The 25,217-nt window shown below is 34.8% G+C and overlaps 1 protein-coding gene across 4 annotated transcripts in view; it reads right to left on the minus strand.

Annotated features, from left to right (window-relative positions):
• TMEM156 (transmembrane protein 156) overlaps window positions 1–22,824 on the minus strand; it is a 51,979-nt gene extending 29,155 nt beyond the window's left edge. For 2 of the 4 annotated variants that reach the window (XM_073805159.1, XM_019928343.3), the window contains exon 1: window positions 22,688–22,824. In XM_073805159.1, coding sequence (XP_073661260.1) covers window positions 22,688–22,775 — 88 coding nt within the window. In that variant the 5' untranslated portion in view covers window positions 22,776–22,824. The remainder of the gene's footprint in view (window positions 1–22,687) is intronic. The other 2 variants (XM_073805158.1, XM_019928342.3) reach the window with 2 other exon arrangements.
• Window positions 22,825–25,217: the final 2,393 nt, after the last annotated feature.

Genomic DNA, 25,217 nt, shown 5'->3' on the forward strand with positions numbered 1-25,217 from the left:
TTCTTTGAAACCCTAGCATTGTAACCGTTCTCTTTTCTAGGAAAATTTTAATGGACAAACCTTAGTTTCCTCTGAATCCATCTGTTCCCAAATAGAGGTTCAAGTGAATTGCATGGAGTTGAACAGGGAATGGACAACTTGAACAGTATCTCTGTATTAGTTTCTGAGGGCTGCTGTAACAAACTGCTACAATCTTGGTGGCTTAAAACAAGAGAAATTTATTCTTTTACAGTCCTGAAGGCCAGAAGTTCAATGCCAGTGTTACTGGTCTGAAATCGAAGCATTCCCAAGACCACAATCGCTCTGAAGAGGGATTTTGGGGACTGTTGGCATTCCTTGGCTTGTGACCACATCACTCCAATCTCTGCTTCCATGGTCACATTACTTTCTCCTCTGTATCTCCATCTTCTACTCTTCTGTCTGTGTCAAATCTCCCTCTGCCTCTCTCTTATATGGACACTTGTGATTAGATTTAGGTTCCACTGGGATAAGGCTCAGGATAATCTCCCCATCTCAAGATTCTTAACTTAATCACATGTATAGAGACCCTTTTTCCCTATAAGGTAACATTTATAGGTTCCCAGGGATTAACACCTGATATATTTGGATGACCATTATTCAACCTACTTGAAATTTAATAGGATAACATCATAATTTTTATTTTGGTGTGAAGACAAGTATCAGATTTGGAAATAATGGCATAATAGAAGGAAGACTGAGTTCAAAGCAAAAGACAAAGACTTTAGTGCTAAAGCTGTTATTAGACAAGATACCTGAATAATTTACTTTGTCTCCACAAGTCTCATTTTCTCATTAGCAAAATAGAGATAATAACAAGATCCTGCTAACCTTGTGGGGTTATAGTAGCATCAAGTGATATATATGAAAATATTTTTGAAAATTGTTCAAATGTATATTATTAAAATGCAAACCCATATTCCAAAGTAAAAATTTTAAATTCATCCTTTATTTAAGATGAGATTATGTAAGATTTAATCCACATGAGTAATTAAAGCTCACTATATGAAAATTGGGAATCCCTATGTAGCAGTAATGATAAACTAAGGAATAGGTAACCTCTCTTTCAGATATTCTCAATTTGACAGTCATTTACTAGCATGAGAAAATAGCTGACACGCTCAGTTCCACATTTATGTGGCTTTCTTTACCATTTCTCATAATCACATGGGGCAAAATATATTTTTAAAATTTTCTAAATAATGTGGAGCACAATGAAAGAATTTCTTCATTTTTAAGAATGATTACTCCTAGTCATACATCTTGATTCAAACGTAAAAGAAAATCAAGCTATTGATTTATATTAAAGCACATTTTTTACTTGTTGAATTTGTACTTTGATAGTAATTTCATAATTGTTTCGTTACCGATGATATTTTTATTACTTAACAAATTAAAGGTTCATTTACCAGCCCTCTACATTTGAAATTGCTTCTGTAATAATTCACATGTAATTTCCAGCTATAAACACATTTCATACTTGAGTTGCTATAAAAGTTTTGGGAGGTAGAGATTGTATTTTAATCAAATACACAATTTTGTAATGTCTCAATATATTTGTAAACAAAGTTGTAATCAAATTAAAACTATTTTTTTTTAAATTGTCTTCAATAATAATGTCTCAAAAAGAAGATAGGAATGTATCATTTGATAGAAATCTATAATCTGTAGATTTTTTGTATTACTAAACACATGAAAAAATTATTTCTTGCCATCTTTCCATTTTCCTCACTGGCATTTTTCATCTTATGAAATTTTCAACTTCTTGAATTTATATTCTTATGTTATGACCTAGAAGGGAGATAGAGAAATTTTTACTGTCATAGAGAAATGTTTACTGTCAATATTGCAGTCTTCTTATCCAATAAGTGACAAACTTGGCTTTCTAGAATTGTTGAGACATATCCGTTGCATTTGGCTATGAGGTCATTTTATGTTGGTTTTTAAATCTTAGTTTTAAATAATTCAATTAGGAAAGAAAGAAATACAGGACATATCCTTCCCCAGTATAATTTTAAGAAATAAATGAATTCTACTCAATCATTTTTGTTATCAGGTGGGCTGTATTCTCATCTTCATAAACAAGGATAAATGAATTTAACTACTGCCATTAATATTGCTGAGAGTCAGACATCAAAATTCTCACTCCCAGAGATAGAAATGCATTCCAGAATTACTCCAGTACTAAGACTGCAATCTTTCAAGATAAGGATATAGAATACTAACTAGAATTAGGAAAGTAATTTACAGTGTAGGACAAATGCCCAAGTCAATGATTTTTTGTTTTTAAAGAAAAGCAAAGAGTAAGGTTAAACTGTCTTTATTTTCTTTTTTAACTTTTATTGTAAACATATATCATATACAAGCCTATATAAAATGTATTATTCCAGTTAAAGAATAATAAAAATAAACGAACACCCATGTATCTATCACACAGGTTAAGAAATAGAATATTAGCAACATCTCTGAAGCACCCTATCCCTCCCTGCCCCTACATACTCCTTCTTTCACAGAGGTTAAGCACCACATTGAATTTTATTGCATTAGCATACTGTATACATATATATGGACTATATTGTAGGTATTCATCTATGACTTGATTTTTTTGCAGATTATGTTTTAGTCGTGTTGCTACACATGGCTGTAGTTAATTATTTGCGGTACGTTTTGAATGAATATACTACAATTTATGTATCTATTCTTCTGACAGTGAGCATTTGGGTTGTTTCTATTTTTGCTGTTCTGGATAATATTGCTGGGTACCATAACTCTCATACATTGTTGGTAGGAATGTAAAATAGTACAACCACTTTGGAAAACATTTTTATTTTCTTTAAGTTAAACATATACTTAGCACATGACCCAACAATTCTACTCCTAGGAGTTTACAAAAGAGAAATAAAAACATATGTCCACACAAATACCTGTACATGAATTTTCATGGCACCTTTAAAATTTATAATAGCTAAGAACTGGAAACAATCCAAAAGTCCAACAACTAGTGAATATATAAACAATTCCTGACATATCCATAGAATGAAATACTACTCAGCAACAAAAAGGAAGAAAATGCTGATACAAACAACAACACGGCTGAATCTCAAATGCATTATCCCAAAGGAAAGAAGCCAAACACAAGTGACTATATGCTAATGTGATTCCATTCATATGAAGTTCTAGAAAATGGAAAACTATATTGATAGTGGGAAAAGGGTTCTTCTGCAAAGGAGAAAGAGGGACATTTTGGAGGTATTGGAAAGTTGTATATCTTGATTGTGTTGATAGTTACATTGCTGTAAACATTTGTCAAACCTCAAACTTTATACTTAAAAATGGCAGCATTTTATTATATATAAATTATATCTCAATAAAGCTTATTTTAAAATAGTGCTACTATGAATATTCATGAACATGTCTCCCGGTACACAAATACAGAAGTTTCTCTAGCATACATATTGAATGAAATTGCTGGGTATTCAGTATGCACACCTTTGATTTTACTAGAAAATGCCAAATCATTGTACAAAGCAGTTGGACCAATTTAATCTCCCACCTGCAGTGTATAAAGGTTTCCCATTGACGCATATCTTGGCCAGCACTTTTCAAGTTTTGACAATTCAGTGAATGTTAAATAGAACCTCATCATGGTTTAAAAGTGTATTTTCCTGGTTTTCCCTACTTTTTCTATTTTTCCATTTTTCTGGTAGGTTGTTTGTCTTTTTCTTATTAATGTTTAGGAGTTTTTAACTTTCCTTTTAAAAATTTTAAGAAGTTCTTTACATTTTTTATTAAGATATCTTCTCACAGTTTGTACCTTGTCCATTCATTTTCTTTACGATCTTTCAGTTAAAGGAAGCTCTTAACTTGAATGTATTGAATTTATCAATCATTTTCTTTACAATTTGTGCTTAGTGTCTTGTTTAAGAAATCCTTCTCCTGGACTTCCCTGGTGGCACAGTGGTTAGGAATCGCCTGCTAATGCAGGGGAGATGGGTTCAAGCCCTGGTCCGGGAAGATTCCACATGCCGCAGAGAAGCTAAGCCCATGCGCCACAACTATTGAGCCTGCACTCTAGAGCCCATGAGCCACAGCTACTGAGCCTGCGTGCCACAACTACAGAAGCCCGCGCATCTAGAGCCCGTGCTCTGCAACTAGAGAAGCCACTGAGGTAAGAAGTCTGCACAGCACAACAAAGAGTATCCCCACTCGCCACAACTAGAGAAAAACCCGCGCGAAGCAACAAAGACCCAATGCAGCCAAAAATAAAATAAATAAGTAAATAAATTTATTAAAAAAAAGAATCCTTCTCCTTTAAAAAAATCTTCACCCACATGGTCTTCTAAAAGTTTTGAAGTGTTGCCTTTATGTTTAAGTTCTTAATCTATCTGATACTGTGTACAGTATGAAGTAGGAAACCAGATTAATTTCTCCCACATGTGATAATCAATTGTACTACCAATTATTAAGTAGTCCCCACTATCTGTAATGACATCTCTATAATCTATCAAAGTATCCATGTATGTATGACTGTGTTTCCGGGTTCTCAATTTTGTTCCATCAGTCCATTTTTCTATCTTGGCAAAGATATCTTACTGACTTAATTACTTTTGCTCTGTAAAGCTCTTATATCTGACAGGAAAAATCCCCTCACCTTGTTCATTTTCTTTAGGAACATCTTAGCGATTCTTGACCCTTTGCTCTTTCCAATACATTTTAGAATCAGTTTACTAAGTTCAGTGAAGAACCCAGTTGTGATTCTGACTTGAACCTCAAAATCAGTTGGAGAAAAAAGATATGCTACTGAGTTTCTCCTATCACTCTTTTCTTCCTTTTTTTCTCTCTATTTATATAGGTATTCTTTGATATCTTTTAATAAAGCTTCCAAATTTTCACCATTATGGTCCCATATATCTTTTGTTAGATTTCCTCCTGGCTACCTTATTTTTTGTTGCTATTGCCAATAGTATCTTTCAAGAAATATGTTTTCTGTTTATTAGTGGTACATGGAAATACAGTTGACTCTTGGATATCAATTTTATTTTTTACCACTTGTAAACTTCCTTATTAATTTTTCCTATAAATCTTTTGAGTTTTCTATGCAGATATGCATGTTGACTGCAGATAATGACACCTTTATATCTTGCTTTTCAATTCTTATACCTTTTATTTCTTTTGCTTGTCTTAATGCACTGACTAGGACTTCCAGCACCATGATAAATAGAGGTGTTGAGAGCAGACATCCTTGCTTGCTCCTGCATGCTTATGATGTTCAACGCTGAGAGTGATGTATAATCATTTTTAGATATCCCGTTTCACTTTAAGGAAGGTCTCTTCTATTTCTAGTTTGCTAAGAGTTTTTAATTATAAGGGCTGTTGAATATAATTGAATGCTCTTTCAACAACTATTGAGATGATTATATAGTCTTTCTTCTTTAATCAGTTAATACAGTGAATTACATTATTAGATTTTCTAATGCTAACTCAATCTTGCATTCCAGGAATAAATCAAATTTGATCATTTTTATACATTGCTGCAATCAGATTCTTAATGTTTTGTTTAAATGTTTTTTACCTATATTTATAAATGAGATTGGCCTGTAAAGTTTTCCTTTTTGTCTTTGTTGGGTTTGGATACTAAGATATACTAGCCTTAAAAATAAATTGGAAAATGTTCCCCTTTTTCTATTTTCTAAAAAGGTTTATTATAAAATTGCATTTATGCATTGCACGGGGAGATCAGCTCGGTGCTTTGTGACCACCTAGAGAGGTGGGATAGGGACAGTGGGAGGGAGATGCAAGAGGGAGGGGATATGGGGATATATGTATACGTATAGCTGATTCACTTTGTTATACAGCAAAAGCTAACACAACAATGTAAAGCAATTATACTCCAATAAAGATGTTAAAATAAATAAATAAATAAAATAAAAATAAAATTGCATTTATCTGTTCAATCCATTTCTTGAAAGTTTGACAGAACTTGCATATAAAACCATCTGAACCTAGTGCTTTTTCAGGAAAATTAAACCACTGGTTCAATTTTCTTTATTGCTGTATGATTCTTGGGTATTCCATTTCTTCCCAAGTAAGTTTTGGTAAGTTATATTTTTCTAGAAATGTGTCTTTATATTTTAACTTTATTGACTTAAAGTTATTCATAATAATCTCATAATATTTTAAATTTCTATGTCCCTTTTTCATTCCTAACATTTGTTACTTGTGCCTTCTCTCGATTATTCAGTTTTAGTAGGCAGAATAATGGCCTCCCTAAGATGTCCGTATCCTAATTCCCAGAACCTGTGAATATGTTATATTATATGGCAAAGAGGAATTAAGGCAAAAGATGGAATTCAAGTTGCTAATGAACTGTTCTTAAAATAAGGAAATTATCCTGGATTATCTGGGTGGGCATAATGTAATCATACATGTGTCAGATGGGAGAAAAACTCAACAGGCTTTGAAGATGGAAGGAAGCCACAAGCCAAGGAAAGCAGGCAGCTTCCAGAAGCTGGAAAAGACAAGAAAATAAATGTATTCTTTCCTAGAGCCTCTGAAATGAATGTAACCCTACTAACACCTTGATTTTAGCTCAGTGAAAACTCTGTGGGACTTCTTACAGGCTGTAAGATAATATATTTGTGCTGTTTGAAGCTACTGTTTGCGGTCATTTGTACAGTGGCCATAAGAAACTAATACATCAGTCATTCCAGAAGTGTGTCCATTTAATTAGTCTTTCCAAAGAACCAACTTTTGACTTTATTGATCCTTTCTATTGTATCTTTTAATTTCATTGACTTTTGCTTTTGTCTTTATTATTTCCTGCCTTTTACTTTCCTTGGGTTTATCTCACTGTCTTTCTTCTGACATCTTACATGTAAGTACTTAAAGCTATAAATTTTCTTCTAAATATCTGCCATTTTTATAATATCCCACAAGTTTTAATAGATGTTATTTTAGTATCATTAATTTTTACCATTTTCTAATTTCCATTATGATTTCTTCTCATCCATGGCTTATTTTTACATTTCCAAATACAGTGTTTGTTTTTAGTTTGCTTTTTGTTACTAGATTCTAGCTTAATTGCATTTAGTCAGATATATATTAAAGATTGTTTGAAATTTATTGAGGCTTACTTTCATAACCTAGTATGTGGTGAATTTGTATTAATGTTTCATAAGTGTGCCAAAATAATATGTATTTCCAGATGTTGAGTTAAGTATTCTAAATATGTCATTAGATTAAACAAGTTATATAAATTATTTGAATCATCTATATTCTTATTATCTGTCTGATTATATTTTATACTGGAGGATCATGTTTAAAATCTCCCACTCTAATAATGAATTTATAAATGTCTCTTTTAAGCTATCTCATTAGAGGCATACAAATTTAGAACTGATAGGTATTTTTGTGAAGTGAACTCTTTTCTATATATACTGATCTTCTTTATTGCTAATAATGACTTTGATCTTAAAATCTTATATTAAGACAGTGATACATGCTTTCTTCAGTTACTATTTGCACCTTATATTTTTCTCATCCTTTTATTTTATTTTATTTTATTATTATTTTTTATTTTGTGATACATGGGCCTCTCACTGTTGTGGCCTCTCCCGTTGCAGAGCACAGGCTCCAGATGCGCAGGCTCAGCAGCCATGGTTCACGGGCCCAGTCGCTCCGCGGCATGTGGGATCTTCCCGGACTGGGGCACGAACCCGTGTCCCTTGCATCGGCAAGCGGACTCTCAACCACTGCGCCACCAGGGAAGCCTCATCCTTTTATTTTTATCTTTCTCATATTCTAATGCTTTAGATGCGTCTCGTTTAAATGTCATATTGCTGAATTTTTTTAAATTTAACCTGATAATTTTTTGTGTCTTTACCTGGATAGATTTACCTACTTACATTTACTGAGACCATTGATATATTTGGATTTAACTCCATCATATTATTTAGTGCTTTCTATTTTTACCACTTTCCCTATTACCTTTCTTGCTATCTATTGATTTAATGATTTTTAAAATTCCATTGTTTTTCCCTTTAGTTATTTGCAGATTAGACACTATATTTCTATTATTTTAGTAATTTTTAACAGGCATCCTTAACAAGTCTAAAGCCAATCAATAATGTTACCCTCTTTCAAACAATATAAGGATCTTAGAATACTTTAACTCTGATCACATCCTTCCTGACTTAAATGCTATTTTTGTACAACATTTTAGTTCTACCTTGTTTTTTCATTAACACACAAATTAGTAGTTAATTTTGTTTTATACAGTAATATTTTCAAGATTTATTTGGATTTACTCATATGTTTATAATTGTTGTTGAGGGTTCTTTTCCTGCCACTTCTTCTTTCATCTCTGTCTTTTCTCTTGGGATCATATTCTTTCTCCTGAAATTAATTCTCTAGCAGTTCCTTTACTGAGGATCTGCTGATTATACACTCCCTGTTTTTGTTCATCTGAAGATATATATCTCACGAATTCTAGATTGACAATAATTTTCCCCAGCACTTAGCAGACATTATTCCATTGCCTTCTGATTTTCATTGTTGCTTTCAAGAAGTGAGTTCTCAGCTTAACTATTGTTCCTTTGAAGACAATCTGCCTTTATCTCTGGTTATTTTTAAGATCTCTTTAGGTTTCATGTTCTACAGAATTTCTTTTTATTTATTCTATCTAGAATTTATTGGGTTTCCTGAATCTGAGGATTTGAGTCCTTCATTGCTTCTGTAAAATTATCAGCCACATCTCTATGAACATTTTCCCCATTCTGTCTCTTCTCTCCTTTCATAGGTTTAATTAGAAATATCTCCCTTTGTTCTCCCATGGAGAGCTATTTCTAATTCAACTCTGTTTCACATTTTCTATTTCTTTGGTTCTCTGAAATGTGTTCTAAGTAATTTCCTTACATCTACAATCCACTTCATTATTCAGTTGCATCTAATCTATTTATTGCATTCCTTGTGTTTCTACTTCAAATTATTATATTTTCATAATTAGAATTTCTAGTAGGGTTCTTTTTCAAATCTGCCTGGTTATATTTAATAATCTTGTTTCTTAATCATACATTTTGATACCATTTTTAATGTATTGAAACAAATTAAATACTTATTTTATATTTTATATCTCGTAATTCTGATATCTGAATTCTTTAAAGATCCGATTATATTTGTTGTTTCTGTTGACTCTTGTCAACTGGAGTCTTAATATGTTTTATGATTTTTGATAGTAGCACATGTTCCTTAGAATTTTATTCAGGAATATCTGAGATCTGGTTTGAAGGTATTTTCCTCCAGAGAGGATTGTGTTTGCCTCTACTTGATGTCTAATGACACCATTAATCCAAAATCACTTTAAATTAAATTTTTGGATTGGGCTTTTCACACCTCATAGACAATGACCCTCAGTATCCAAATTATGACCATCTTGTGTTCACAGACTCTCAAAGGAATTTTTTCCTTACAAAATTTACTTACAAACCAACAGGTTATTTTCGTTGATTACTCTTTCATGGAGCATATCATCTTTTGGGTCCCAGACTTACATGTCCTGCCCATGCATGGCCCAATGAAACTGAGACTCTAGCCACCAGGAATTGGTAGATGCTCCTGAGGTGACCAATTTCTTCACTCTTGCTTATCCACCTAGATTTGTAATTTCTAGTCATTTTCCAATTTTAAGGAGTTTTTTTATTTTCTTATCAGTTCAACTATGTATTTTTAAAGTTTTTAATATGTTTAATCTCGTATTTTTAGATATTTTGTGCCAGAAGTGTTTTTTAAAGTATGACTGCAAGAACAGAAGTCTCATCTATCTGTTGAACTTCAAAAGTAAGTGATAATTTATAATAAAATCTTCATTGTTTGGCCCACAACAGGAGCTCCAGAAACTACTTTATGTCATATTTTCCCAATACCTAGGTTATTCCTCTGTTAATCAGTTGTCAGGGAACTCTAAGGAAGCATGGATTATTTCAGACAATATATATATTCTAAGTGTTATTGGTCCAATATATTAGATATAAACCAGAGAAGATAAATTTTGCCATAAGTTATAGTGAGTACAACTCCTCTGGAGAAGCATTTGGTGATTTCTTATAAAATTAAATATACTCAGTTATTTCACTACTAGATGGTTATCCAATGAAATGAAGATATATATTTATTCAAAGATCTGTAGAAGAATGTTCATAACCGCATTTTTATAATAGCCAAAAACTGGAAACAACCCAGTGGTTGAAAGGACAATTGTAGTGTATTTGGACAATGGGCTACTTGGCAATAAACAGAAGGGAACTACTGATACACTCAATAACATAGATTAATCTCAGAAACATTATACTAAGCTGAAGAAGCCAGACCAAAAGTAGATACTTTGTGATTATTCCATTTATACAAAGTATAAGGGACTTCACTGGTGATCCAGTGGTTAAGACTCCATGCTCCCAGTGTAGGGGGCCTGGGTTCAGTCCTCTGGTCAGGGCAGTAGATCCTGCATGCCGCAACTAAGACCTGGTGCAGCCAAATAAATAAATAAATAAATATATTTTAAAAAAAATACGAAGTATAAGAAGGGACAAAACTAAACTATGGTGAGCTAGGCCAGAAAGTTGCCTTGGGGTTGGAAGGAGAGTTGATCGGAAAGAGCAGAAGGAATCTTCCTGAGAGTGATGACAATCTGTACCTTGTATAGGGTGATAGATAGGTGCATACAACTGTGAAAATTCATGAAACTGAACACTTAAGACCTTTCCATTTTATTATATGTAAATTATGTCTTTAAAAAAAAAGTCAAACCGAACAAAACATAGCCAATTGTTTCTAAAGATCTTTCATCATTACTGGATATTCTGTAGCTAAATTCAGCAATTTAAAAATATTAGCTGCCAGAGGTGTAGACAAGATGGCAGAGTAGGAAGATCTTGAGCTCACATCCTTCCATGGGCACACGAAAATTACAGATATTTATAGGTCAACTATCAATGAGAACAACCTGAAGACTAGCAGAAAAGATTTTTCACAACTAAAGATACAGAGAAGAAAGCACAATTAGATGGGAAGGAGGAGCAGAGACGTGGCACAGTCAAGACCATGCCTCCAGGTAGGTGGCCCACAAATGGGAGCATAATCACAACTGCAAAGGTTCTCTCCAAGGAGCAAGGGGTTTGAGCCCCACTTTGGGCTCCCTAGCCCAGGGGTTCTGCACCAGAAACATGAGCCCCCAGAACACTTGGTTTTGAAGGCCAGAGAGGTTTACATATGGGAGAGTCAGAGGGCTGTAGGAAACAGGGACTCCACTGAAAATTTCACACCCCCCAAGTCTCAGCACAGAAGTAGGCTTGAAAGAAGCCTGGGTCAGGCTGATCCTGGAGAGCCTCCCAGCGACGTGGGAAGCACCTGAGATTCTTGCTTGTGGACGTAGATGCTGGTGGCAGCCATTCTTGGGAGCTCATTCTACCACAAGAACACAGGTGCTGGAAAGTGCCATTTTGGAGTCCTCCCTCCAGCCTATTAGCATCAGGGGCTTACCCACCCACTAGCAGGCCAGCCACTAGCACAGGCCCCCACAGGCCCCACAGCCAGCTGCACCAGGACCTGGCTCCACCAGCTGGCCAGCAGCCACCACACAAGCAGAGCCTGGCAGCCAACCAGCCAGGGGCCAGCCCCACCTACCAGAGTGCAAACAGTAGTTGGCCCCAAAACAACAGAAGGACCCACACAGCCAAGTAGGAAGTACCCCTAGAGCATATAGCTCCAGTGACCATGAAGAAGTGTTCTGTTGGGCCCCATGAGACTTCTCCTACATAAGGCCACTTCTCCAAGACTGGGAAATGTAAATGGCCTAAAAAATACATATAAATAAACACAGAGAACTGGGCAAAATCCGGAGACAGAGGAATATGTTCCAAACAAAGGAAAAAGACAAAATCCCAGAAGAACTAAGTGAAGTTCAGATAAGCAATCTACCCAATAAAGAATTCAGGGCAATGATCATAAAGATGCTCAATGAACTCAGAAGAATAAATGAACACAGTGAGAGGTTTAACAAAGAGAAAATATAAAGAAGAACCAAAAAGCTAAAGAATACAATAACTGAAATAAAAAACACACTAGAAGGAATCAACAATAGATTAGATGATACGGAGAAAAAGATTAGCAAAGTAGGAGACAAAGTAGTGGAAATCATCCAAGTTGAACAGAAAAAGGAATTTTTTTCAACTTCAAGCATACTAATATTTGCATTATAGGGATCCCAGGAGAAGAGAAAGAGAGAAATGTGCAATTTATTTGAAGACATAATAGCTAAAAAATTTCCTAATTTGGGAAAGGAAATAGACATCCAGGTTCAAGAAGTACATAAAGTCCCAAATGAGATGAACCCAAAGTGGTCCACACCAAGACACATTATAATTAAAATGGCAAAAATTAAAGATAAAGAGAATCTTAAAATCAGCAAGGGAAAAGCAACTAGTTACATATAAGGAAACTCCCATAAAACTCTCAGCTGACTTTTCAGCAGAAACTTTGCAGGCCAGAAGGGATATATTCAAAATGATGAAAGGAAAAAAACCTACAACCAAGAACACTCTATCCTGCAAGGCTATCATTCAGATTTGTAGGAAATATAAAGAGTTTTACAGATAAGCAGAAGCTAAGAGTTCAGAACCACTAAACTGGCTTTACAAGAAATATTAAACGGACTTCTCTAAGTGGAAAAAAAAGACCACAACTAGAAATATGAAGTTACAAAGGGAAAAATCCCATTGGTGAAAGCAAACAGTAGATCAACCACTTATATTATGATGGTTAAAAAACAAAAGCAGTAAAATCATCTATATCTACAATAAGTAGTTAAGGGATACACAAAACAAAAAAATGTAAAATATGATGTCAAAGGCATTAAACATTTGGGGGATAGTAAAAATGCAGGGTTATTATAATACCTGCAAACATAAGAGATCATCAACTTAAAACAATTACATATATTATAGGTTGTCATATATACCTCTTGGTAACTACTAACCAAAAATCTATAATAGATTCTCATACAAAAAACAGAAAAGGAACCCAAACATAACACTAAAGATAATCATCAAATCACAAGAGAGCAAAAGAAGAGGGAAGGAACAAATAAGGACTGCAAAACAACCCCAAAACAATTAACAAAATGTCAGTAAGTACATACCTATCAATAATTACTTTAAATTTAAGTGGACTAAATGCTCCAATCAAAAGATATAGCATGGGCTTCCCTGGTGGTGCAGTGGTTGAGAGTCTGCCTGCCGATGCAGGGGACACGGGTTCGTGCCCTGGTCTGGGAAGATCCCACATGCCGCGGAGCGGCTAGGCCCATGAGCCATGGCCGCTGAGCCTGCGTGTCCAGAGCCTGTGCTCCACAACGGGAGAGGCCACAACAGTGAGAGGCCTGCGTACCGCAAAAAAAAAAAAAAGATATAGCAGGGCTGAATGCATACAAAAACAAAACGCATATACATGCTGCCTACAAGAAACTCACTTCAGATCTACAGACACACGCAGACTGAAAGTGAGGGGATGGAAAAGAATGCTCCATGCAAATGAAAAAAAAAAACTGAGGTAGCAATAATTATATAAGACAAAATAGACTTCAAAACAAAGACTATAACAAGAGACAAGGAAGAACATTATGTAATGATAATGGGATCAATCCAAGAAGGTAAAACAACTCTAAACATATATGCACCCAACATAAGAGCACCTAAGTACATAAAGCACATATTAACAAATGTAAAGAGAGAAATTGACAGTAACACAACAACAGTGAGGGACTTTTAACACCACACTTACATCAATGGACAGATCATACAGTCATAATATCAATAAGGAAACACTGGCCAACAGATTAGAGCAGACAGACTTAATAGATATACATAAAACATTCCATAGAAAAGCAGCAGAATACACATTCTCTTCAAGTGAACATAAAATGTTCTCCAAGATAGATCTCATGCTACTCCACAACACAAGTCTCAGTAAATTTAAAAAGATTGAAATCTTATCAAGCACCTTGTCTGACTACAACAGTATGAGACTAGAAATCAACTACAAGAAAAAAACTGGAAAAAACACAAACACATGGAGGCCAAAGAATATGCCACTAAGTGACCAATGGGTCACTGAAAAAATTAAAGAGCAAATAAAAAAATACCTGGACAAATGAAAACGGAAACACAACAATCCAAAATCTATGGGGTGCAGCAAAAGCAGTTCTAAAAGGAAAGTTTATAGCAATATAAGCTTACCTCAGGAAAAAAGAAAAATAAGTAAACAATCTAACCTTACACCTAAAGGAAACAGAAAAGGAAGACAAAGTTAGCAGAAGGAAAAAACTCATAAAGATCAGAGCAGAAATAAATGAAATTGAGACTGAAAAAAAAAAAAGAAAAGAAAAGATCAATGAAACTAAGAACTGGTTCTTGGAAGAGATAAATAAAATCGATGACCCTTTCACCAGACTATCAAGAGAAAAGGAGGGCTTCCCTGGTGGCACAGTGGTTAAGAATTGATCTGCCAATGCAGGAGACATGGGTTCGAGCCCTGGTCCGGGAAGATCCCACATGCCGCAGAGCAGCTAAGCCCATGCGCCACAACTACTGAGACTGCGTGCCTAGAGCCCATGCTCTGCGACAAGAGAAGCCACCGCAATAAGAAGCCCTCACACTGCAACGAAAAGCAGCCCCTGCTCGCTGCAACTAGAGAAAGCCTGTACACAGCAACGAAGACCCAACGCAGCCATAAATTAAATAAATAAATAAAATTTTTAAAAGAGAGAGAGAGAAAAGGAGAGAGAGCCCAAATAAATAAAATCAGAATAGTTACAACCAACATCACCGTAATACAAAGGGATCAAAAGAGATTAGTACAAACAATTATATACCAATAAAAAGGACAACCTAGAGAAATGGATAAATTCCTAGAAACGTTCAATCTCCCAGGACCAAATCAGGAAGAAATAGAAAGTATGAACAGACTGATTAGCAATAATGAAATTGAATCAATAATTTTAAAACTCCCAACAAATGATAGTCCAGGACCAGAGAGCTTTGCAGGTAAAGTCCACCCAACATTTAAAAAGAGTTAATACCTATCCTACTTAAACTATTTCAGATAATTTAAAGGAAAGGAATGCCTCCAAACTCATTCTACAAGGACGGCATCACTCTGATACCAAAACCAGATAAAGACACCACCAAAAACAAAAAGAAAATTATAGGCCAATATCACTGAAAATATTAGCAAACCAAAGTCAACAATACATTAAAAGGATCATACACCATGATCAAGTGGGATTTATCCCAGAGATGCAAGGATGGCATTTTTCACAGAACTAGAACAAATAATTCTAAAATTTGTATGGAACCACAAAGACCCTGGATAGTTTTAAAAAAAAATCTTAAAAAAGAAAAGCTTGAGGTATCACACTCCCTGATTTCAAATTATACTACAAAGCTACAGTAATCAAAGAGTATTACTGGCACAAAACAGATACATAGATCAATGGAACAGAATAGAGAGCCCAGAAATAAACCCACACTTAAATGGTCAATTAATCTATGACAAAGGAGGCAAGAATATGCAATGAGGAAAAGACAGCCTCTTCAATAAACAGTGTTGGCAAAACTGGACAGATACATGCAAAAGAATCAAACTGGAGTACTTTCTCCCACCGTATACAAAAGTGAACTGAAAATGGATTAAAGACTTCAATGTAAGACTTAAAACCATAAATCTTCCAGAAGAAAACATAGGCAGTAAGTTCTTTGATATTGGTCTTATTAATATTTTTGGATCTGTCTCCTCAGGCAAGGGAAGCCAAAGCAAAAATAAACAAACAGGACCATGTCAAACTAAAAAGCTTTTGCACAGTGAAGGAAAATACCAGCAAAATGAAAAGGCTGCCTACTGAATGAGAGAAGATACTTGCAAACAGTGTATCTGATAAGGGATTAATATCACAAAGAGCTCATACAATCCAACAGCAAAAAATCCAACAACTAAATTAAAAATGGGCCAAGGACCCAAATAACATTTTCCAAAGAAGACATACAGATGGCCAACAGTCACATGAAAAGATGCTCAACATCACTAATCATCAGGTAAATGCAAATCAAAACCACAATAAGATACCACCTGTCAGAATGGCTGTTATAAAAATACAACAAATAAGTGTTGGCAAGAATGTGAAGAAAAGGATACCCTTGTGCACTACTGGTGGGAATGTAAACTGGTGCAGCCACTATGGAAAATAGTATGGAGGTTACTCAAAAAATAAAAACAGAACTACCATATGATCCAGCAATTCCATTTCTGGGTATTTTTCCAAAGAAAACAAAAATACTAATTTGAAAAGATATACGCATCCCTATATTCATTGCAGCATTATTTACAATAGCCAAGATATGGAAGCAACCTAAGTATCCATTGACAGATGAATAGATGAACAATATGTGGTATACACAGTTGACCCTTGAACAACACAGGTTTGGAACTGCATGGGTCCAAACTTTACATGGATTTTTTTCAATAGTAAATACTACAATACTACAAGATCCACAGCTGGTTGAATCTGCAGATGCAGAACAGTGGGTGGGTTGGAGGAACTGCGTGTTTGGAGGGCCAATTATAAGTTATGCATGGATTTTTTACTTTAAGGAGGGTCAGCACCCCTAACAACTGTGTTGTTTAAGGGTCAATTGTATGTACAATGGAATATTGCTCAGCCATAGAAAATAACGAAATCCTGACAGTTGTGACAACATGGATGGACCTAGAGGGTATTATGTAAGTAAAATCAGTCAGACAGAGAAAGACAAATACTGTATTATTTCACTTATATGTGGAATCTAAAAACAAAATAAACATATCAAAACAGAAACAGACTCATACAGAGCAAACTGGTAGTTGTTAGAGGGGAGAGGGGTGAGGGGAAGAGTGAAATAGATGAGCGAGATTAACTCTCAGGGATGTAATGTCCAGCATAGGGAATATAATCAATAATATTGTAAAAACTTTGTATGGTGACAGATGGTAACTAGACTTATTGTGGCAATCATTTTGTAATATATAAAGATATCAAATCACTATGTTGTACACCTGAAACTAATATAATATGGTAAGTCAATTATACTTAAATTTAAAATTTTTAATTAAAAAATTCTTGTCTCTAACCACATAAACTGCATAAAAGATATGCCATGATAAATTTCTATTCCACAAGAATTAAAATATGCATATTGGTTGCCAGGATAGAAGTTCATGGCTTACCTGCCTAATTTACAGAGACGTTAGTTAATATATATTGCTTTCCTTTGGTCACAGGTCTGCTTCTTTAACAACTGGCATAGACTCAAAAGAGTATCAATTTCAATAGCAAAAACTCAATTATATTTCCATTTGAGTACAATAGTTGAAGCTTCTCTAGCAATATTGAGCGGGAAAGGGTGAAAAAATATCATGTTGTGTATGGTTGATATATCCATGGTGTTAACCAGATTAGGAAAAGGGCAGTCTAGAGAGAATATAGATTTATTCAGAGATCATTTGGGGAAGACAATATAAAATATTTCCTAGGAGGAAGGGGCAAGGTTTGGGATCACTTTTAACCTATGGTCGCAGTATATGAATGGCAGGTTTGGGACATAAGAAAGAGACTACTGGTTTTATTTGTCAAAACAAGGAAAGTAAATGCACACTGTGAAATTCTCCATTGGGGAAAAAAATGGTAGGTAAATGATTCAGGGTAAAGTGATGCATATCTTTTAAGTAAAAGATTCTGTGAAATAAATTTCAGAGGATGCACAACCTAAAAGTTCTAGGTTTGTGGTGAAATTTTATGTTTCAGAAATGTAAGATGAGGATAATAATGCCTGACCTACCTAAATTAAAAGATGGTTGTGAGGGTCTGATGGGAAATACTTTCTTCCAGAAAGCATTTTCTTTTTTATTTCCTTTATAATATTTTTAATTTCCTTTACAATATGACTCAGAAATTTCACTTAAGCACAAACTGAGTGCCTTCTAATGTGGCGGGTACGTCCTAAGTGCTTGAAATATGAACAAAACAGACAAAAAACCCTCATTTTCATTGAACTTATGTTCTATTTGGAGAAATCGGGCAACAAAAAATATAAACAATAAATAAGTAAATAATATAGGTGGTAAGTGCTATGGAGAAAAGAAACAGAGCGGTATAAGGGGAATATACATTACCATATTAATGTTTTAGAGAAAGCCATTTTTTCTATAAAAACAAAAAAGATATTCTGAGAGAACATTTATCTACCAATGCAGATGAATGAGACGTAATGAGAAAGCTTCCCAAGCAAGGGTTATTGGTATTGTAACCTCACCTATGAGAGAATAAGGCCAATTCTGCCAAAGCAGTGAAAAGCATTATTTTCAGCAGTAATTTTTTTGCCAGTACGTATGTCTAAGATATATATGTAAAAATACCATGTCCATTATTAGCCATTTTAAAACTATAATGATTCAGAAAAATCAGTAAGAAATAAAATCTTTAAAAAAAGCAAATTTATCCATCTAGGCTTGTTCCTTCTTCCTGTAGATTTTCAGAATAGTCTCCCTTGAGAATGATGCTTCACCATTAATGAGTTGAAATCTTTAATGAGTTAAAATGAGTTATTATATGTAAAAATACTTGGTGTATAATACCTGCAGATGTATGAATAAATATTTGTTAAATTTTTAAAAAACTTTTTTTAATAGCCATGACTATATCCCAGACCTGATTGGGGATTACTGATTAAATTATTAATGCATCAGCCAATAAGAAAATAAAGTGCCCATTTTTTGAGAACTAAGATAAGAATTTCTCAAATTAATTGTAGTTACCCTGATTACACTGGTCTTTATAATATAGACATAAGTAATATGTACATACGCTCATATACTTCAGGGTTTATCCTATAGTTTGTAAGTATTTGAGGTTCCTTTATCCTTTGTTTTCTTCCATTTCACTGCTCACTATACAGCCATTTCCATCAGAAAGTGTGAAGTGGAAGGGAAATGAAAGCTGGTAAACATAGTGTATGTCAGTTTGGCTCTTAAAAGTAAGAGAGGCGGGCTTCCCTGGTGGCGCAGTGGTTGGGAGTCCGCCTGCCGATGCGGGGGACACGGGTTCGTGCCCCGGTCCGGGAGGATCCCACATGCCATGGAGCGGCTGGACCCGTGAGCCATGGCCGCTGAGCCTGTGCGTCCGGAGCCTGTGCTCCGCAACGGGAGAGGCCACAGCAGTGAAACGCCCGCGTACCGCAAAAAAAAAAAAAGTAAGAGAGGAAGTCAAAACAGCTAGATGAAATTAGGTATGAGGTGTTTTCATCTGTGCTATTCCTGGTCCTTGTCACCACAGTCAGGAATATACTCACATAACTCACTAAAATTTCTGGCTTCAAGAATTTCTGAGATATAAATAGGAATATATTTTATTTGAAAATCAATAACAATTGCTTCTTTTAGAAAGTGCTCCTGCAAGTAGCGAAGGAGAAATATTGGGTGATCGTTAGAACTCTGACAATTATTTCTCTTTGTGAATGAAAATGGAAGAAACATCCTCCCCCAGACAGGACTGGAAGCAACTTTTATGTTCCCATTGCATCTTTTTAACGTTGCTATTTTCATGATTACAGTATTGTATTTAATTATTTACCAGTCAGTCCTCCCCTTGACTGAAAACTTTTTGAAGGAAGAATTGCCTTCATTTTTGTAGCCTTGGGTTCCTAGTACAGTTAGACACTATTCATAAGTGAAAGAATAAACAAAGATCACTGAGATTTATATGAGTTAACCAGGTCTCTCTCTCTCTCTCTCTTAAACACTGTAAGTCCACCTAAAGCAGGTTGGTAAAACATCTTTTATTTGGAACAACCCAGCTCCCTTAATTTCAAGAACTCTGAATAAAAATATATCCATACCCTTTTATATCTCTATTATCTAATGCAATATAAGAGTATGAAACCGTTATATTAACTACTGTGTCTTAGTATAAGCTGCCTTTCCAATAAACTGAAAACTAGAATAAGCTATCTTGCCAGTGCAAACCAATGTAAAGTCATTAGAAGTCCCAAACACCATTAAAGAAGTTCCCCATCTTTGCTAAAGTTAGACTAAATAGCTTATACTATGTAATTATAATAATTGAATATTCTGTGTAATGATTATTCAGATACATTCTTGATGAAAAATGATCAAACACAGTGTTCTATTTTTAACTTAGGCCTTCAGAGGATTTATTATTTTGAAATCAAATCTATTAAACCTGGTGAATACATTATTCCTCATTAAGATTCCTTTTGAATTCATTCGACATGTTAAAGACAGTGTATCAATAAATAATTTGCAAGTAAAAATCATTTTATAATACTTATCTTAGAAATTAAAGTGAATAGAATATAAGAATGGAAAAAAGACACAAGTAACTGATAGGAAGGGTAAGACTACATGGGAAACTCTCAAGGTTAATTTTAGCACTTCTGGAACTCTTTTATCTTATCATCTAAATAATCTTACTAGATATTTTATTTTATGAAATACATCAGTTAACAAGTCAACTCATTTCATAAGGCAAGTTATTGTGATTAAAAATTATTTTAGGCCTTCTCTGGTAGTGCAGTGGTTGAGAGTCCACCTGCCGATGCAGGGGACACGGGTTCGTGCCCCGGTCTGGGAAGATCCCACATGCCGTGAAGTGGCTGGGCCCGTGAGCCATGGCCACTGAACCTGCGCGTCCGGAGCCTGTGCTCCACAACGGGAGAGGCCACAAAGTGAGAGGCCCACATACCGCAAAAAAAAGAAAAAAAAATTATTTTTTAAAAAGACAAAACAATTATGTGCCCTTAGTTTAATCAATATAGAACTGTATAAAATGAAGATATAAAAACTTGCTCCTGGTGATCCATAAACCATTATAAAATATAAAGCATTTTTATTACACTATTGCATGTGCAAAACATTTTGCCTAAGAATCAACTTTTCATTTATGGCAGCTCTGTGCAAAATTCCTTCTACCACAAAATGATATTAGGACAAAATGGTGGTTTTCAAACAGTTTTGTTTGTTGGTTCCAAGGAGAGTTCCTTTGAAACAAAATTCTCAGATAAATCCATCACTCTAAAAAGAGTTGGAGGAAATATCTACGTTGCTCTTGGACAAGGAAAAGAGAAATGGGTATTTTAAATTTTAGGAGGCAGTAAAGGTAGTATTGGAAGCTATTGTAATCAGTTAAGAAACTAAGAGTACAAAATCATTATCAGTGATGGTTGATTATTGTCGAGACATCTGCCCCCAAAAGAAAAACTTTTAACATGCTCTTGTAGTCACCGGTTCTCACAAAACAGTAACCAATACTTAGCAAATAGATCATTAAATCTTTTAGACTGATTACCTGGTTTTCGTTAGATCCAACCTGATTTTCTTTAGAGGTGCTAGATACATCTATCTGATCTACCTTAGACAGCTATTAAATGAGCTACCCCTCAGCCCACAATAGCTTAAAAATTGAAATAGGTTATCTCCATTCCAATTCTAACTATTCCTTTTATATTTTCACTCAGTGAAATCAAGAATTAAAATATATGCTATGATTGCTTAATCTAAGCAACATAATGCCAGAAAACCAAGAGTAATTTGAAAAATTCAATTATTCACAAAATGGACATTCATAGTGTTCATTTATCAAAAAAAATTTTATCTGCTACTTTACATCATGTATATACAATATTAAATAATCATTGCAATATATCACCAAATGTTATTAGCAAAAGTATTTTCATCTGGCCACTTAGTATTATGTATATGCAATAATAAATAATCATTGCAAAAAGTCATGAAATATAAGCTTTTCTCTGATTTTAATCAAATTCATATGATAACTTTTTAATGATAGAACACAACATTTTCTTTTTACTTTTTCTTCTTATAAAATGCTAGGGAGTACAATTACCATTCAAACAATCACACTAATATATTTTCAAATCTTTTACTGACACATAAACATAGTTTAAATTTACATCTATTTATTTTCCTACCCTAGGTTTCAGCAATATCACAATTTTCTGAAATACACACAAAGCTAATTTTGTTCCATTTTTCTCTAGTTGCAAATATGCACAGCATACACGTGCTTAAATTTGCACCCATCTTATTTTGAAAAAAATCTAAATACATTTCCATAAAGTGACAGTAAGTGATGTGTGTGAAATAGTTGTGATAGAGGGAATTCAAGCATTTTTAACATAGTAAATGTTACTTTCTTTATAAAATAATTCCAGAATGTAAAAGCATAATTAAAACTGTTTTGAAGGAAACTTTCAAAGAGCAAAATCATATGATGAGATTATCGTAAACTCAATGTTTGAAAGCTAGACTACAGATTTCAAGTATTTCTTTTCATTTTTTCATTTCATTGTTGTATGCTACAATACTTAAGTACTGTACTATACTGTACTATATAACAGTCAACTAAAATTGCCATCTCATTTTATTAGCTTTTCAGGCATAGAACTTCAGCCCACACAACATGTACTCAAAAACAAAGGCCTTTCCTGTAACCATTAGCTGACATAAGTTTTAAAAATTAAAAAAGAAAAAATAGATTGTATTAAATACTCACTGTTTGGTGTCTTGAAATATTCTGGCAAAATTAAAATGAACGTGATTACCATGGCCAAAAGTAATTTAAGGAGGGCTGTATTTGTCATGTCTCTTCACATGACACATGTGTTCTCATCAAGTACATTGATGGCATGTTTCTTCCTGGTTTAAGTTTCATCTCTGCGGTACTTTGTTTATACAGCTTACCTCATACTCACTTCCTTTTTTATAAAAAGGAGGCCTTGAACTGAGACTTCATTTTTGAGTCACTTTCCACTAAGAAAACTATCTTCTAACAAGCACTTTCAAACTATCTTCTAAACAAGAAAGAATAAAGAAATGATCTCAGGAAGAAAAGAGGTCTTGTTCTCATCTAAATTTGAAGCTGTTTTCCTACACTTACCAATCTGTGTGAGTAAATATAAACCCACAATATACTCACCAAAAGTGAAATGATGAATGTCAGTTATGTCCAGGTTGTAAGAACGTCATTCATTCATTTACTTATTAAGTGATTATTGACCCACTTTTAAGTGCATTGTCCTGGATTCTGGCGTTCAGAAAACAATATGTCTAGAAGACAGTAAACAGTATAAAAGGTAAGGATAAATTAAAAAGACACATGTAAAATTTTGGCTCTACTACATTGTATAAAAGCAATAGAATGGTACTTATTATCATTATACCTATAAATACAGTGATTATTGTTACAGAATCCACATTTTCAGTTCCCATTTCAAAAAAAGATCTTTCATTACAATAATTCCAGTGAAATAAAATGCATCATCTTAGAATATAAATGAAGGGCAGGTAAAATTCATGGTGAATATAGAATATGTGCAAACAAGTATTTTTATTCTATTGTTCTTGTTTTCTGGTTTAAAAAAAAAATGGTATCAGATATGTCCAATCTTTTCTCCCTGCTCATTCCCTCTTGTACCCTCACCACCCATCCATTTCCATCTATCCTATTTCTTGTTCTTTACCCATCCAGCCCTGAGCTTTATGGAACAATGGGTGAGCTGGGGGTAGGAAGCAGGGAACAAAGGTCATCCTGTGAATATATTGTGAATATGAATTAACTGTCTTTTCTTCTGATTGGGTGCAACAATTTGTTGGACAAATGGGAATCATGGACCTTAAGACTTGAGTCTAAGAACAGTCAAAATGGGTGTATGACTTCAAATATAGGACTTATTTTATGACCAGCATTAAGGATCATTCAAAGGAAGAGAGAAATTGATGAGAGTTATGGCCTGCACCAATTACTGGACTGAGATATATTGGATTACAGGTCAGGCAGTGTCTTCAGTAGAGATTCTGGTAAGGATGGATGGGAAACCCTGTTCCTTAATTCTTACAGGTATCACTAAGTGGTCAGTGGACTCTCTACTCCCCATTTTGACCCTGTTTTGATTCCCTCAGACATTCTCTTATTTATGAATACAAACATTCCAACCATAACTTTACCAATGGCGATAAAATTGATCAAGAAAGTATTTACTTGACATAGCACTATTAAGTCAGTTTAATTCCTGGGTGAATTTTCTTATAAGAGCAGTTAAACCACTTCTATATTTTTCCCCTTTAATTTTGATTTTACTGAAGCTACTTTTTTTTTTTTTTTGCGGTACGCGGGCCTCTCACTGTTGTGGCCTCTCTCCCGTTGCGGAGCACAGGCTCCGGACGCGCAGGCTCAGCGACCATGGCTCATGGGCACAGCCGCTCCGCGGCATGTGGGATCTTCCCAGACCGAGGCACGAACCCGTGTCCCCTGCATCGGCAGGCGGACTCTCAACCACTGCGCCACCGGGGAAGCCCTGAAACTACTTTTGTTAGTACCTGTCCTTTTCTATGAACGACAGCGCTTTGGTTCATTTATTAATTTTTTTGTCCATATTAAATTTTATGGATTTGTGAGCTTTTTGTTTGTGTGGTAGTATTTCTTATAGATCTGCTTCTTTCCTTGCTACTCCCTTCCCCGCAATATGAACTCAGGCTGCTAAACTTATTCCTGAACACCTAGAAGATAAACTTGCCTAGCGGCATCATGGGTCCTTTGTCAATAATGGGCTGTTCCATGTTCTCTGCAGCTGGCTTCTCTGGTGCTGTACAGATGGTGGATGTCAGGAGGCCAGTCCAGGGTCCCTTAGTCCCAGGCCACTGCCTGGCTGCTCTGAGGATGTAGGGGTTCAGTGTCTCATACCTGGCCTATAATCCATTTGCCGGATACCAGTGTATCATCTCTGATTTAGCAAATCATGAGAAAATTGTGATATTCCTTTAGATATTTCAAGAATCTTTTATTGTCCTCGATTGTTCTATTATATTTTAATTTAATTTTCATAAATACTTTTGATCTTTCTGCTTACAGTTACTAATAGCTTAAAGTGTTAGCAGAACAATAGCCAACAAGAAGTTCCAAGTACCCCTTGGGTCAAATCCTCCAAGATTCAATAGCAAGGGTGAAAAGAGCTGAAGTATCTTGCTTTTTCTGACTCCACTAAAATGTTTTATTACTGACACTGCCACATAAAGTATGTCATTAA

The sequence above is a fragment of the Tursiops truncatus genome, chromosome 5 (assembly GCF_011762595.2).
Source record: "Tursiops truncatus isolate mTurTru1 chromosome 5, mTurTru1.mat.Y, whole genome shotgun sequence".
NCBI lineage: Eukaryota > Metazoa > Chordata > Mammalia > Artiodactyla > Delphinidae > Tursiops > Tursiops truncatus.